This window comes from Globicephala melas, chromosome 14, assembly GCF_963455315.2.
Source record: "Globicephala melas chromosome 14, mGloMel1.2, whole genome shotgun sequence".
Taxonomy (NCBI): Eukaryota; Metazoa; Chordata; class Mammalia; order Artiodactyla; family Delphinidae; genus Globicephala; species Globicephala melas.
Genome location: NC_083327.1, coordinates 49,055,968 through 49,070,158, shown reverse-complemented (window position 1 = coordinate 49,070,158; position 14,191 = coordinate 49,055,968). Strand labels below are relative to the sequence as shown.

Genomic DNA, 14,191 nt, shown 5'->3' with positions numbered 1-14,191 from the left:
AGCATCCTTATTAGGCTTCTTGTATGCAAAATGTCTTTCTATTTTGATTAAATGCTAAGCTCTTCATTGGTTTTGTGTGAGTTATTGGGTACTGTTTTTTAAAAGTCAAATATGGCTTTATAAGCTTTCTAATGAACTAAATTCTTTTTTTTTTCTTTCCCTAGATTTGCCTGCAATGGATAACTCAGTGTTTTTGGAATTATTTAGATTGGATAGAAATCTGCCATTATATTGCTACTTGTATTTTCCTTGGTCCTGATTATCAAGTGTATATCTGTATAGCTATATTCAAACATCTACAACAAGACATTCTACAGCACACTCAGATTCAAGATCTGCAGGTTTTCCTAAAAGTAAGTAACTTTACTTCTAGAGGAAAAATTTTGGCTGAAAGTTAATGGTCAACTTTGATGGTGTGTCTAATGCCAGATATTTTTCTAGACACTCATGAAATCCTAAAAACAACCTTGAGAGGTAGGTATTATCTTTATTTTAGAGATGAGGAAACCAAGGCACTGAGTTAAGTAAATTACCCAAGATTTTACAGCTGGTGAGTGGTGCTAGAGAGTGGTGGGCCTGGGATATGAAGTTAAGCTGCCTGGCTACAAAATTTTGCTTTCAGCCAGTATGCTGTGCCAAAAGGGCTTTTTTTTTTTTTTTTTTTTTTTTTTTTTTTTGGATATTCCTATATCTTATTTAGTCAATAAAAGTTCAAGTTACTGTGTGTTAATACAGAGCTTTGATACTTTTTAAAAACATTTAATGTAGTTGCCTATACCTTCGTATTTTTCTAAACTATCAAATATTTTTATAAAAGGCTTTCCATGAAAGATTCTATCATAACACTCTTTTTAAAAAAGTCACTACTATATATAAGTTAATATTTTAAAGCAAGATATAGCTGCTTTCTTTCTCACAATAATGGGACTTTTGAAGCTCTGGACTTTAGAAAATGCAAGATATATAAATATATCTCTATGTGTGATTCTTCCTGGAAATCCAACTTTTTGTTTTAAGTTAAAATCTTTCCTTGAATTTAAAATATGTTTCCCTCCCCCTGCTACCCTCAGACACCATATGCACGCATATGCATACATACACCAAAACCAATATTAGGTTTTTTCTAGGTGGACAGATAATTGCTACGTGAATTAATTTTATCTTTATTCTTTACCATTAGATACTTATCAGTTATTTTTCATTTAATGATGATTTTTTCTAAGTACATGTTATTGATCATTTAAGATTGCGAAACTATCAAGCATTTTTACTTCATAAATACTGAATTCAAAAGGTCTCAAACTTTCTACATACATCAATAGAATTATGATCTTAGAAACATTTTTAATGAAATAAAGTATAACAAGACAATGGTCATACATGTAGAAGGAAAACTTAGGTAGAAAAAGAAAAAAGTGGTCTGTAAGAGGTAATTTGGAGAACAGGGATGGTTAAGTAAATGAGAATTATGTTGAGGACAAAATGTGGGTTCCTTTTCAGTAAGGGACATTTTCATTAGTTGCAGTGGTCAGTTATAGAGATTTCAGTCTGAAATTTCCCCAAACTCTTATATTTTTATATCTCCTAACTTATAATTATCTAACCTCTTATCCTACTTTAGTTTCTCTTATAGTGTTTGTCACTGGCTGAAATTATTTTAGATATGTTTTTGTCAGTCTTCCCCAGTATAATGTGTAATCTTCCACAAGGATTGTGATTTTGTCTATCTCGTTTACTAATGTATTTTTCAGTGCCTTGAACAGCACCTGGCACAGAGCAAGTGCTCAATAAATACTTGTGGATAGAGTAAACAAAGAATGTAAATAAATATAAAGGGAAAGATGAATGAACTTAGTTTTTATTCGCATTGAATAACAAACATTACTAACATCTTCCTTTCTACCAGAAGGATATCCTTATATTTCATGACCTTTAAATCTGATTGATGTTGGTGATTATTGCAGTTTCATCCCTTTCTTGATTACTGCCAGGAAAAATTATAATAGGGTTTACAAATGGTGACCTCTTTAAATATTTCCCAAACTCTGTTGTGTTCTGAGCATAATGCTGTCAATTTAAAACTTAAATTTAAAGAATTTTAAAGTGAGGGTAAAAAGATTATCTTTACTACCTAAGTCCTATTTAAATTACTAAAATATTAGTTGAATTGGTTTAAATCCAAACTAAGAACATGTTGGCAAAGAATTAATTTTAGCACTTGTCCTGGAACTAACCTTACTTCTTACTCCTCCTATTTGCATTCATCTGAGGTATTAGGAAAAATGCCTTTCTAATACCTTTCTAATACCGTGACTTCACTGTATTTTTTGTTTTATTTTCAGCAGGTAGGTCTCACGGTCACTGATTTCTTTTGGTGGGTATTTTTCTTGTGAGATAAATTCCAATGTAGTTAATTTTGAAATATGCATTTACATACCCCTTTAAGTACTCCATTAAGCCCTGTTATAATCTCTTCTTTGCAAAGTATGTAAACATATGTATACTGTTTTTCACTTATTCACATATTACCCAATCATGAAATTTTGATTAAGGAAGTGATTTTTATTCTTCCTCCCCTCAAAAGATCCCCCTAGTCAGAAAGATATATGATTTTAAAAGTCCTCATTAAACTACAGTTAGGGAGATTAAACCTTGGAAATTATGTTTTATATCTGATCCAAAATCTCAGACTTGTTCAAAAGGAAAAATACTTATCAATAATTCTCCATATAACTACATACCACAGCCATAATAATATTCTTACATAGATTACATGTTGTGCCCTGACTCTACATATTTAATAATGACTGCTTCTGAGAGGAAAGAGGAGGTAGAGTAAAACAGGGGACTTTTACTTTTTATTGAGTATATTTATGTGGACTTTTTTTTTTTTTAAATAATGGGACCGTGCTTCTTTTGTAATAAAACTACTTTTTAAAAGGAAGATATTAATCATTATATAAAAATGGATAGAACAAGCATCTGACTGTGGTAAATAAGTTCAAATAATCAGGCCCAATTGAATTAGTTTCCAAACTACTGAAAAACCACAAGCATGTTTTCAGTTACAGTATTATCAGTTATCCTGAGAAACTTGAGATAATGAGATGATTCCAGAATTGAAAATACGGAGTTCTTTTCCCGGTTTTAAGTTTCATGCACTGACAGAAGGGGCATGTTGGAAATATTACTTTAGGAATAAAAATCTTTCTGAAGCATGTAGTATAGACAAAATACCAACCCATTCTGTATTCATTTTGGTTTAGGCTCAAGATTTTAAATCAGGTAATTGAATCTAGACTCAGTGTTTGCATTTCTGGTAGGCCACTGAACAATTCTTCCTGATCAGTATATTAAAAAGATGACTTGAAATTTCTTAACTCAGGTTTACTAAAAAAAGCAAGCAATAAAACTTGTTTATGTTTCCTCATTTGATTAAACCACTAAAAGATTAGATGAATGCCATGGGTATAAGTTTATCAGCAAGGTGTTATCTGAGTTTTTCACAATATCTTTTTAGGCACAACAAGAATGTGGGTTGGATAATAGAGCAGCTAAGTGCATTATTCCCACACTGTGGTGACTGATAGATTAGTGCTGACCTAGAAGGCAACTTCTAAAGGTGTGCTGAAGAGCTTAGTCCTTGGACCTAATGTTTTTCTGTGACAGATGATGGTTCAGAAAATCTGTAGTCATCAAACATCCAGAAACAAAAACATCATCTGACAAAATAAATATTCTCAAATATCTCAGACTTGAAAGTCTAAAGTTGGGTTGGTTTATTTTTAATGGATGGATGGATCTCTCTCTCTCTCTCTCTCTCTCTCACTCATGCACCCACACACACACAAGCACCAAGTGTAGGGAGAATTACTTTGATAGTACTTCAGAAGACCCACTGTTTTACCAGACTGGCTGTATTGCATTCCTCTGCATGGTAATAGGCTGACAGTGATCTAGGTTTTAGTTTATGAATTCAGCCTGGGGACAAACATCACTGAAATGCCGGGCTAGGAGAAGATTGCCTTCCAGTGAAAATCAGTCTGTGAAGACTCAAAATACTTAATTAAAATGATTCAACTAAATCCTGCATATTATGGCAAAATCAATTTACAATTATGTAAAAATAAGATTAATTTCAACCCATCAGTAAATTGTCAAGAGGGTTTTTTTGTTGTTGTTACTATTGCAGCTGTGGTTACCTGAGCATGTTGACAGGGTAAGAAATGGAGATCAGACTGAAAATAATAATAATAATTGTATTCTAAGCTCTCAAAAGACAAAAGTGTTTATAGTATTAAAAATAATTCACCATCCAAAGGATCAGACACAACAAGCTCAGTATTATTCAACTGTGGTTTTCAGTTATGTTTTCTGCATTGACCTTATATCACTTGAGTCCACCTCAAGTTAAATTCTGCCACTCTGTGTAAGCTTGGGCATGTTGCTTACCTCTCCATGCTTCAGTTTTCTCATCTGTCTAATTGGGCATGAAATAATACCTATCACATAGAGTTGTTGAGGAACTAAATGAGATGATATCTGTAAAATACTTCTAGAACATTATCTGACACATTGCAAGTGCTTTAAAAAAAAAAGTAGCAGTTATTTGAGTTTCTACATCCCTGTTCATCCTTCTCTTGTATTTTTTTTTTTTTTACTTAAAAAATGTGCAAACAACACAGCAAAGGAAACAGGATTTTCTCCTGGATCCATTGCTAGACTGTATAGTTTTGCTCCCATTTTCTTCTCCAGCTCCTGAGACATCTTGGTATTACATCATGTAGTAATACCAGGCATGTACTGCAGATCTATGTCAGGAACATTCTCTTATGTTGTATCTGATCAAGGCCTATTCCCTCATTTACCCAGCCAAAATTTAATCATCTCTGTAGTCATCACATATGCCATGTACCCCTCAGCTGAGTTAAAGTCTTTACGAATGCATACTTTATCCTAAATATTTAAGAACATCGTGTTCTCTCCAGAACTACACTTTCTGTCTAAACTTTCCTGATCTTAAAAATCACTAGGGTCCTTATTAAAACTGATATACCTAGATTCCTCCCAGACCTACTAAGACAGAGTTTTCATGACAGAGAACTACGTTGTCACATTTTAGTATAAAATCTCAAGTAGCTTGCAACCTTTAGAATATGTGAAAATGTTACCTTTGGAGGTTGAACACGAGGGATTCAGAAGTTTGGGAAATATTGGGTCCAGGAATTTCTAATTATACCAAACACTCTAGGAAGAATATACTAGAAGAAATGTGACTTACAGGTTGTTTGTGTTTCTACCGCTTTGACCAGGAAGGAAGATCCTTTTTTATATCATAGTTCAGACATAACACACAAGAGGTCATCTCCAGCAAGGGTAAAGAGCAGAACTAAGTTCACAAAACCCCTTCTCTTATGTAACTCTAACTGTATAATTTGGTGCTTCCTATGTGAGAGATGACATTAATATGGATCCTTTGTTAAGTTAGTGGATAGTAAGTTCTATATACCTTTTGTGGCAAAATTATTTTATATGCCTCCTGGTGATTATTAATTAGTTGAGTCTTTGTTCCTATTTAACCCAAAGTGATGTATCTTACTTTTTTTCCTCCATACGCTCTAAAGAGCTATTATCTTTTTTTAAAATCACCTTTTGAATGCATTAATAATTAAATATTAGGGAAACGGTATATCAGAAAATACCTAAACTTGGTCCTAAAATCTTAAAACTAGGGCATGTCGTGGTAGCACACTTCATCTTTTCATGCTTTGTATCTATTTACCACCCTGAAAGTCCTTATCTTCAATTCAAATTCCAAATTTACAGGGCTTGCAGTAGGTCTAAAAACATTTCTGCTGGAAACTGTTTTTGAAAACTTTGATAAAAATGATGATTGAAATTATAGGTATAGCTTGATTTCCATAATAGGCATATTCTTGAGAAGTTGCAAGAAAGGACAGTAATAGCTTAATATTTTAAGTGAATTGTTCTCTTACATTTTTGGTAAGGGGTTGAAGAGCAGAGACTAGAGTCAATAATCTTTAATGGGCCTGTCCACACTTAACGTTACAAATTGGCAGTTCAATCAAGAAAATCTAGCTCAGCCATTTCAGAGAAAGGTTAATAAAAACGTTATTATGACCACGGTTAATACTGTGAGTGCTTATTGAATGCCAGGCACTCGGCAAAGGGAGTAACAGGTACTGCTCATTTACTCATTGACCATCGTCCAGCATCTGTGTCCCAGGCATCATTGTAGTCACAAGAATAGGCCATGGCCTTGCCAAATTGACCTTAACATTCTACCAGTAGATAAATAATATGTGAATAAATATATAATATTTCAGGTATTGATAGATCTTATTATAAAGAAATCAAACACAGTAAGGGAGTCAGAGAGGGAGAGTCATAGGTGCTGTTTAGATAAAGAGCCCAGTGAAGGCTACTCTGAGGCTAATTAGCCCAGTGAGGCTAATCAGAAACCTGAATAAAGCAAAGGAAAAAAAGCAATGCACAGATTTCTGTACAAAATCCTTCTACATGAGAAGAAAGACAAGTGCAAAGGCTCAGAGGTTGGAATGAGCTTGGCCCACTTAGAAAGTGTCAAGATGACCATTGTGGCCAAAACGAGGTGAGGGAGTAAGAATGGTCGGAGATCAGACAGGAGTCAGATCACATAAGGCTTTATAATTCATGGTAAAGAGTTCAGACAACATAATTTATGCTGTTATTCAGCCTTTGTAAAATTGAGGCTTAGAGAATCTGTAAACTTTCCCAGGTTCATACATCTAGTAACTAATATAGGTGAGTTTTTACCCTTTTTTGGTCTGAATCCAAATCCTGTGATCTTTCTAGTGTATTATTGACCAGTCTGTTTACTTTAAAAAAAAAAAATCCTAAATTCAGTGGAACTTCTAATTAAGTGCTCTCAGTAGTAAAAGAAAACCAGTGGATACATACTTGAAACTAGATTCTAGGTACAAAGGAGAGAGGGAAACTGTGTATATGTCATATTATATAATTGAATACACACACAGCATTGTGGTTTAAGATGGTGATTTTTAATGCTTTTCTGATGGTTCAACATTTGAAACCCAACATTAATGAAAAAAAGCAAATCATTGAAGGCACACTGGTTGAAAAGCCACTAGGAAGAAAAAGAAAATGCAGTATACTCATTATGGACTTCCCAACCAAGACAAACTACTTATTAAAACAAAACTTGAACAAATAGTGCACTGTTTATATAAAATGGAATAATGTTACCTTATATAATTACATATGCCTACCTATTTAAAGAATAAGGGAATTCATATTTTTTTAGAGTCCAATATACTTATGTCTGTAAATGAAATGATAATAAAGCAGTATTCTGAGGAAATGGTCCTTTATAACTTGAATGATAAGCTGGCAGTCTAAATGGTCATAATTACAAAGAAAATTAATTCACTGAAAAGGCTATAAGAACATTTCAGATAAAAGGAAACATATTCCACTTTGAAGACAAAGTGGAATTCAGAGATTCTAAAATTTTATTCAGAGTTAAAATTGCCTGTGAATTTTAAATAATCTGTATAATTTAAAAACATTCCTTTTAAAATGAATATTTAATTCATTATGAAATAAGACCTTAATAGCCTTATCTTTCTCTTATGAAATAAGACCTCAACTTTACTTGCCATTTTATGGGTGTGTCTTCAGTATAATTATCAGAGTATTTTCTCTTTATTTTAAAATTAATGTCCAAAATGGAAGCCATAATTCAAAAAACATGTTTTAAGGAAAAAAGTATTTTTAAACCAAGTAATAGCTATGGTTCTCCATAGGTAGTTTTTATTTTTAAGTTAAAGTGGAGCAATAATTAAAAGATGTTAAAATAGGTTTTGCTTATTTTTGCCCAGAAAGAATTATTAGAGGTATTGTTCAAATGCTGTCATCTCCTATTGTAATTCACATTTAATGAACAATAAGCATTCTTTTAAAAATCATGAATATGTACTAAGACAATTTTTCTGGCATTAGGTTTTTTTTCTTCTGGTTAGAATAACACGTTACTATAATTCTTTTCCAAGTTAGGTATAGTTTTAGTGAAAGGGTGATTAATGTCAAATCACATATAATTTGAATGAAGAGAATGCATAACTTCATAAATAGTTCCGTGACTACAACTCTAACCGTTTAAAGTGAATTCTTGAACAGTAAGATTGGTCTTACTTCAATCCTGTTTTTTGCCCAAAGAACAAAGTGAAATATGTTTGATAGAGAGAAATTTACATAGTATTTCTGCTATTCATAAAATGAACATCTTCCTTTTGATTCAGTTGCTTATACATAAAACTGGAGATATGATATATACTTCAGTTGTTAATGTTTTAGGACAGAGACCCGTCTCATTCATCTTTGGGTCTTCACTGTATAACCAAGAACTTTACATACAATAAGGGAATGAATGAGATTAATGAATGAAGAAATGAAGAAATGGATAACGTCACAAGTATTTTAAAATTAAGAGTAAAGTTCAAATTTTTATGTTCGAGGGTATTAGCTCTAGTCTTAAAGGTGTAATCTTATGCATATAACTTAACATCATTTAGTTTTCTTAATTATAGTATCAGCCTTGTAGACCAGTAATAATACTTTTTTTTAAAGTACCAATTAACTTTTCCCCCAAATTACCCAGATTTCAGGTGGTATGTGGCAAGTAAGTGTACTGTTCTCCCATTATGTGCAAGCTGTGAACTACTACTAATCTAGTAGTGACTAGCGACATCTGAGGCCTTTAAAAACATCCATTCTTACTGAGAATTTGTGGTGTTTTCCTAACTGCCCTACACTGATGTCTCTCATCTACAGACTGTCTCTGACACAATATTTGGTATATGATAATATCTTATATTTTATTCTTTGAATTGTTTATTGTTAGTAGCTTTTGCCTTTAAGCTATTTTCTCCAGAAAGGCATGAATTGCTCCAAATTTTTTATAACCTCCAAAACTTCTAACATAATACATTACATTGAATCAAGGATCATGTTTCTTTTTTCTTTTTTTTTTTAAGGGATCATGTTTCTTTTGCAGAATTTTGTTGTTGTTACCTTGAAGGGTAGGCATTGCATAGCGAGTATTTGGAGATACTAAAAGAAATAGTCATAAAATTTCCTAAAAGTGTCTAAGAGTCTAAATGGATGCTCCTACTATTTTTCATTCTTGAGTGCCTTATTTGGGACACTAACCATTAAATTCCAAATTAGTATAGACATGCATAGTACCAACATTATGAACTGCAGACTGTTGGAGATTTTATGAACAGTAGCTGTAGAACTGATATTTCTTACATTATAAGTATCCTTTGATAAGCTTCAGAGTCTTTACTAATTACAAATGTGAACAATCATTCTGTAATTGAAACTATTATATCTTAAATATTAGGAAGATTTCATTATCTTGTTTTTTTGTTAGCGGTAAAACATTTTTGGTTTTGAAAACAGGCAACCTTGTTTCATAGGGACATGGTTTTTTGCTATCATATACATATAGCCTACTAAATAAAAAAGCAGTTACACGTTTATTAGAAACATAAAACCCCCATCTATAGCTGAAAAAAAATGATACATTAACTGGTTAAAACACATTAACTTAGAATTGTGTGTCTTTACCCAAGCGAATGAACATCTCTTTCTATTTTTTGACAGGAAGAATCACTGCATGGGTTTCGAGTGAGTGATTACTTTGAATACATGGAAATTTTGGAACAAAACTACCGACCAGTGCTGCTGAGAGACATGTGGAACATTAGAGTGCAAAGCACATAGATCATGGAACACGCAATTTAATTTTATGTTTTATTTATTTTTAAAGGAGACAGAGGGACTTGACTTTTCTGTCTGTGTCTATAACAACATATGCTTTGTGAATACACAGTATTGTAAATCAGTACTGAGAGTTTTTGAATATAATAATATATTCCAGTAGCTATCGGCTCAATTGAAGTGAATTCATTTTTGTAAATTTGTTGTTGTGTAAGGTTGTTTTAGAATCAAATCTAGCTTATTTATACTTCTTTATGTTTAAGAGTTAGTCTTAACCTACATTTCCTTCTTCCCAGGATGACTAAAATATTTTTTTCCAATGAGTTTGGAAAGTAGCAGCAGTATTGTAAATAATTGACCAGCCAGAGAGATTCCATAGAGACAAGGAAGACAATTGTTTTCTTCATTTCTATGTCTTTACATATAAAGGAAAATAGGCAAAACCATAACTGCTTATTTTACATATGGAGGAACAAATGATATTATGGCAAGTAGTAGGAAAATTGTCGTCGTCAGACATAATTGTTTTTCTAGGAATTGCTTTTGATACCTATATCAATTTATAATTTTTCATATGAAATATAGTCTCTACATGGTTCATTTAAAAGATAGATTGGTTATTTCTTACTGATACGCATTTGACTCTCGTTTGTTATGTGGTTTACTCAGTGATAGATTTGATTTGTACTGAACTTGAAAACATTAAAGAGAATAGATTTGTAAATTATTTTAAATGACCAACACAGTGTTTTATTTAAATAGAAGGCTCTGCTCCAGTGAGATTAATATGCTAGGCTCTATTTTCTTGTAACCATCACATTTAATATATGAAAGATAAGACACAAAAATATTAATTTTTCAGTCAGCAGTTTCAACAAGTTTTAAAAATTATAGGTAGAGGTCATTTTGTATTCATTGCTTATATTTAAATATAAATCAACCATTAAAACCATTCTGGAGCCTTTTTTTCCCCCAACCAAAAATGGCTTATCTACAGACTCTATTTTTCCTTTTAGTATGTTGAAATAACTGGTACCATACAGTTTTCAGTTTTGTGATATTTAGGCGATTGTAGTATCAACCTTCCAAAATCAGTTTTTGTGCTGTAAATGCCAACAGCAGCTTCTCAGTAATGGTGTTCCTAAAGGGCACTGAAAAAGTTAAGAAAAGAAAATTGGGCAAGTTAATTTGACATATTGCTCACTTTAGCTCTGGCTGATGTGAGTTAAGTAAGAAAACCCCAGGTTACTCAAAACACCAAGTTTTGTCTACTTTCAAACTTAATTTTGAAAAGCTTGTTCCACAGAACCTGTAGTACCTGTTTCTGTTTTTTCCCATTCTGTTCCTGAGACGTTGTTATTGGTCCTGAGAAACTTGCAGCTTTATTTCTTTTTAAAAGGTCTTACATGGTAATTGGAAATACAAATGGAGAAGGAACTATAACTTAATTTTATAATATTCATTGGTGATTTTGATTGAAAACTGAAGCAAGATCTAGATAATCATTACATTGTGGAAAAGTGACTTCAGCTGGAGCCAGAAGGCTTTCATTTTCATTTGATAAATATGTTATGAACAATGACTTAGCAATTTGGTGAAATAACATTATAAAATATGGTAGTTCTTGTAGCTACCATTGTGAATTATTTTTGTACCTATTTTTATTTTAAGAATACTCTTTAGAGTAGAAATAAATACAGCCCTGTCTTGCTTCTCCATTTTATTTTTAATTATTTAAAGTGTAAGTTCTTAGGACTTATTTCTAATTTGTGAAGGAGGACTTTATACATTTTACAGGATTTATTATAGTTATATTTTATAATACAATGTAAACAAATTTGTGAAAAATTTAAGTGTTCATATATACATCTTCGAATATCTGTTTTCAAAATTGCATCTTTGTAGTTCTGCCTCTGCATGTTTAGGCATCTAAAGAATCTGTGAAAGTAAAGTAAGTCTCAGAAATTCATCTAAACTTGCTAACAGGATTCTACCTAAATTTATGATTATTAAATTATGGTGTGCTCTAGTTTGATTTTCCAGTTCCAAGATGTTAAGGAAATTTCTTTGGTCATTCATTATACAGACATATTGTGAGTATTACACATATAATGAAATATTTTTAATATTCAAGGTAGGATAAATGAGATACAGCACCTCCATTCAGAGAGTCCACTGTCTTTGTGTGAAGGTGAATAATTTTAAAACTGAAAATACAGTTATAAAGATAAATGAGAATTGACCTTTGAATTTGTTGACTTGATAAGAGTAGTTTTGATGGAGTAGTGAGGGCAAAAGTTTGGAGCCGGTTTAAATGATGCTGAGGGAAAAGATTTTGGAAACTGCTCTTTCTAGGAGTATTGCTGTTACAGGGAAAGAGAATGCATGTGGTAGCTAGAGTAGGCATGGGATCAAAAGACTTCTTAAAGATGGGAAAGGGAAACATGTGGGTAGAAATGATGTAGTAAGGAAGGAAAAACTGATGATGCTGAAAAGAGAAATGCTAGAGTGAATGTCATGATAAGTGGTAGGGGAATGGTATCTAGTTAATAACTTTTGGAATTAGCCTTTGCCTGGAACATGGACGCTTCATTCAAAGTAACAGAAGAGGAGACAGTTTAAAATGGAAGAGTTTCAGCATTAACTATTATGTTATCTGTAGGTTTTTCGTGGATGCCTTAATCAGGTAGGTGAAGATCCTTTCTATTATTTTTGTGGGAGTCGCAGGAATAGAATTTCCACTGTAAAATAATTTTTATCAGATACTTTATATTAAAACAACCATGAGTTTTCTTTTTTTTGTTTTTTTTTTTTGGTTTGTTAATATGATGACTTACCGACATTTTCAAATGTTAAACCAACCTTGCATTCCTAAGATTAACTCTACTTGGTCATGATATTTTATCAATTTTACCTGTTGTCAGATTCGATTTGTTAAAATTCTATTAGGAATTTTTATGTCTATTTTTTTAAGTTTATTAATTTTTGGCTGAGTTGGGTCTTTGTTGCTGCACACAGACTTTCTCTAGTTGCGGCAAGCAGGGGCTACTCTTTGTTGTGATGCGTGGGCTTCTCATTGTGGTGGCTTCTCTTGTTGCAGAGCATGGGCTCTAGGACACATGGGCCCGGTAGTTGGGGCTTGCAGGCTCTAGGGTGCAGTCTTAGTAGTTGTGGCGCAAGGGCTTAGTTGCTCCGTGGCATGTGGGATCTTCCCAGACCAGGGCTCAAACCCGTGTCCCCTGCATTGGCAGGTGGATTCTTAACCACTGTGTCATCAGCAAAGCCCTGTATATATGTGTATGAGGGATACTGATTTGTAGTTTTCTTTTTCTGATTTGATATCAGGGAATGCTGGCTTCATAAAATGAGTTGAGAAGTATTTATCTTTTATTATCTAGAAGTTTGTGTATAAATGATATTTTTCCCTTAAAGCTTTGGTAGCATTTTCCAGTGAAGCTTGGAATTTTCTTTGTGATAAGATTTCTAACAAAATTAATTTCCCTAATAGATACATGGCTATTCAAAGTTTCTTTTTGTTAAGTAAGCTTTTGTTTGTTTCTTTCAAGGAATTTGTTCGTTTCATTAAGTTGTCAAATTTATTGTCATCATCTTATTCGTAATAGAAACTTACTACCCTTTTTAATACGTGTAGAATTTGTAGTGATGTCACCACTCTCATTTTTGGTTTTGTTTATTTGTATTTTCTCTTTTTTTCCTTTTCAGTCTGGCTAGAAGTTTATGAATTTTATTGATGTTCTCAAAGAACTAGCTTTTAGTTTCATCAGTTTCTCTATTTTTCTGTTGCATTGATTTCCACTCGGAACTTTATTATTCCCTTTCTTCTACTTTCAGTTTCATTTGCTCTTGTTTTTCTAGTTTCTTAAAGTCATTTATGTGAAATCCTTCTTTTCTAGTATAGGTGTTCATTGCTATAAAACTCCCTGTAAAGTACTTGCCTTAGCTGCATCCACAAATTTTGTTATGTTGTTTATACATTTTCATTTAGTTAGAAATACTTTATAATTTACCTTTTGACTTTCTGTTTGATCTGTGGATTATTTAGAAGTATGTAATTTAGTTTCCAAATATTTGGGGATTTTCCAAGTTTACTTCTGTTATCGATTTTTAATGTAGTCTCATTGTGGTCACACATTCCTTATATGATTTTATTCCTTTTAAATTTATTGAAACTTGTTTTGTGTCCCAGAATATTATCTACCTTGTAAAAGGTTTATGTATACTTAAAACGAGTATATATTTTGCTGTTTTTGTGTGGAGTGGTCTATGAATCTCAATTAGATCAAATTGTTTGATACTGTTGCTTGTATATTTTTACTGATCTTTCTGGCTGTTTTAGCAAGTATTGTGAGTAATGTTGAGATTA

General features: G+C 32.4%; 1 protein-coding gene across 8 annotated transcripts in view; it reads left to right on the top strand.

The window, feature by feature from the left end:
• Positions 1 to 12,643, top strand: part of TBC1D32 (TBC1 domain family member 32) — a 186,349-nt gene extending 173,706 nt beyond the window's left edge. For all 8 annotated transcript variants that reach the window (XM_060283767.1, XM_060283766.1, XM_060283765.1 and 5 more), the window contains 2 exons: positions 165 to 353; positions 9,691 to 12,643. In XM_060283767.1, coding sequence (XP_060139750.1) covers positions 165 to 353; positions 9,691 to 9,810 — 309 coding nt within the window. In that variant the 3' untranslated portion in view covers positions 9,811 to 12,643. The remainder of the gene's footprint in view (positions 1 to 164; positions 354 to 9,690) is intronic.
• The last annotated feature ends 1,548 nt before the right edge of the window (positions 12,644 to 14,191 follow it).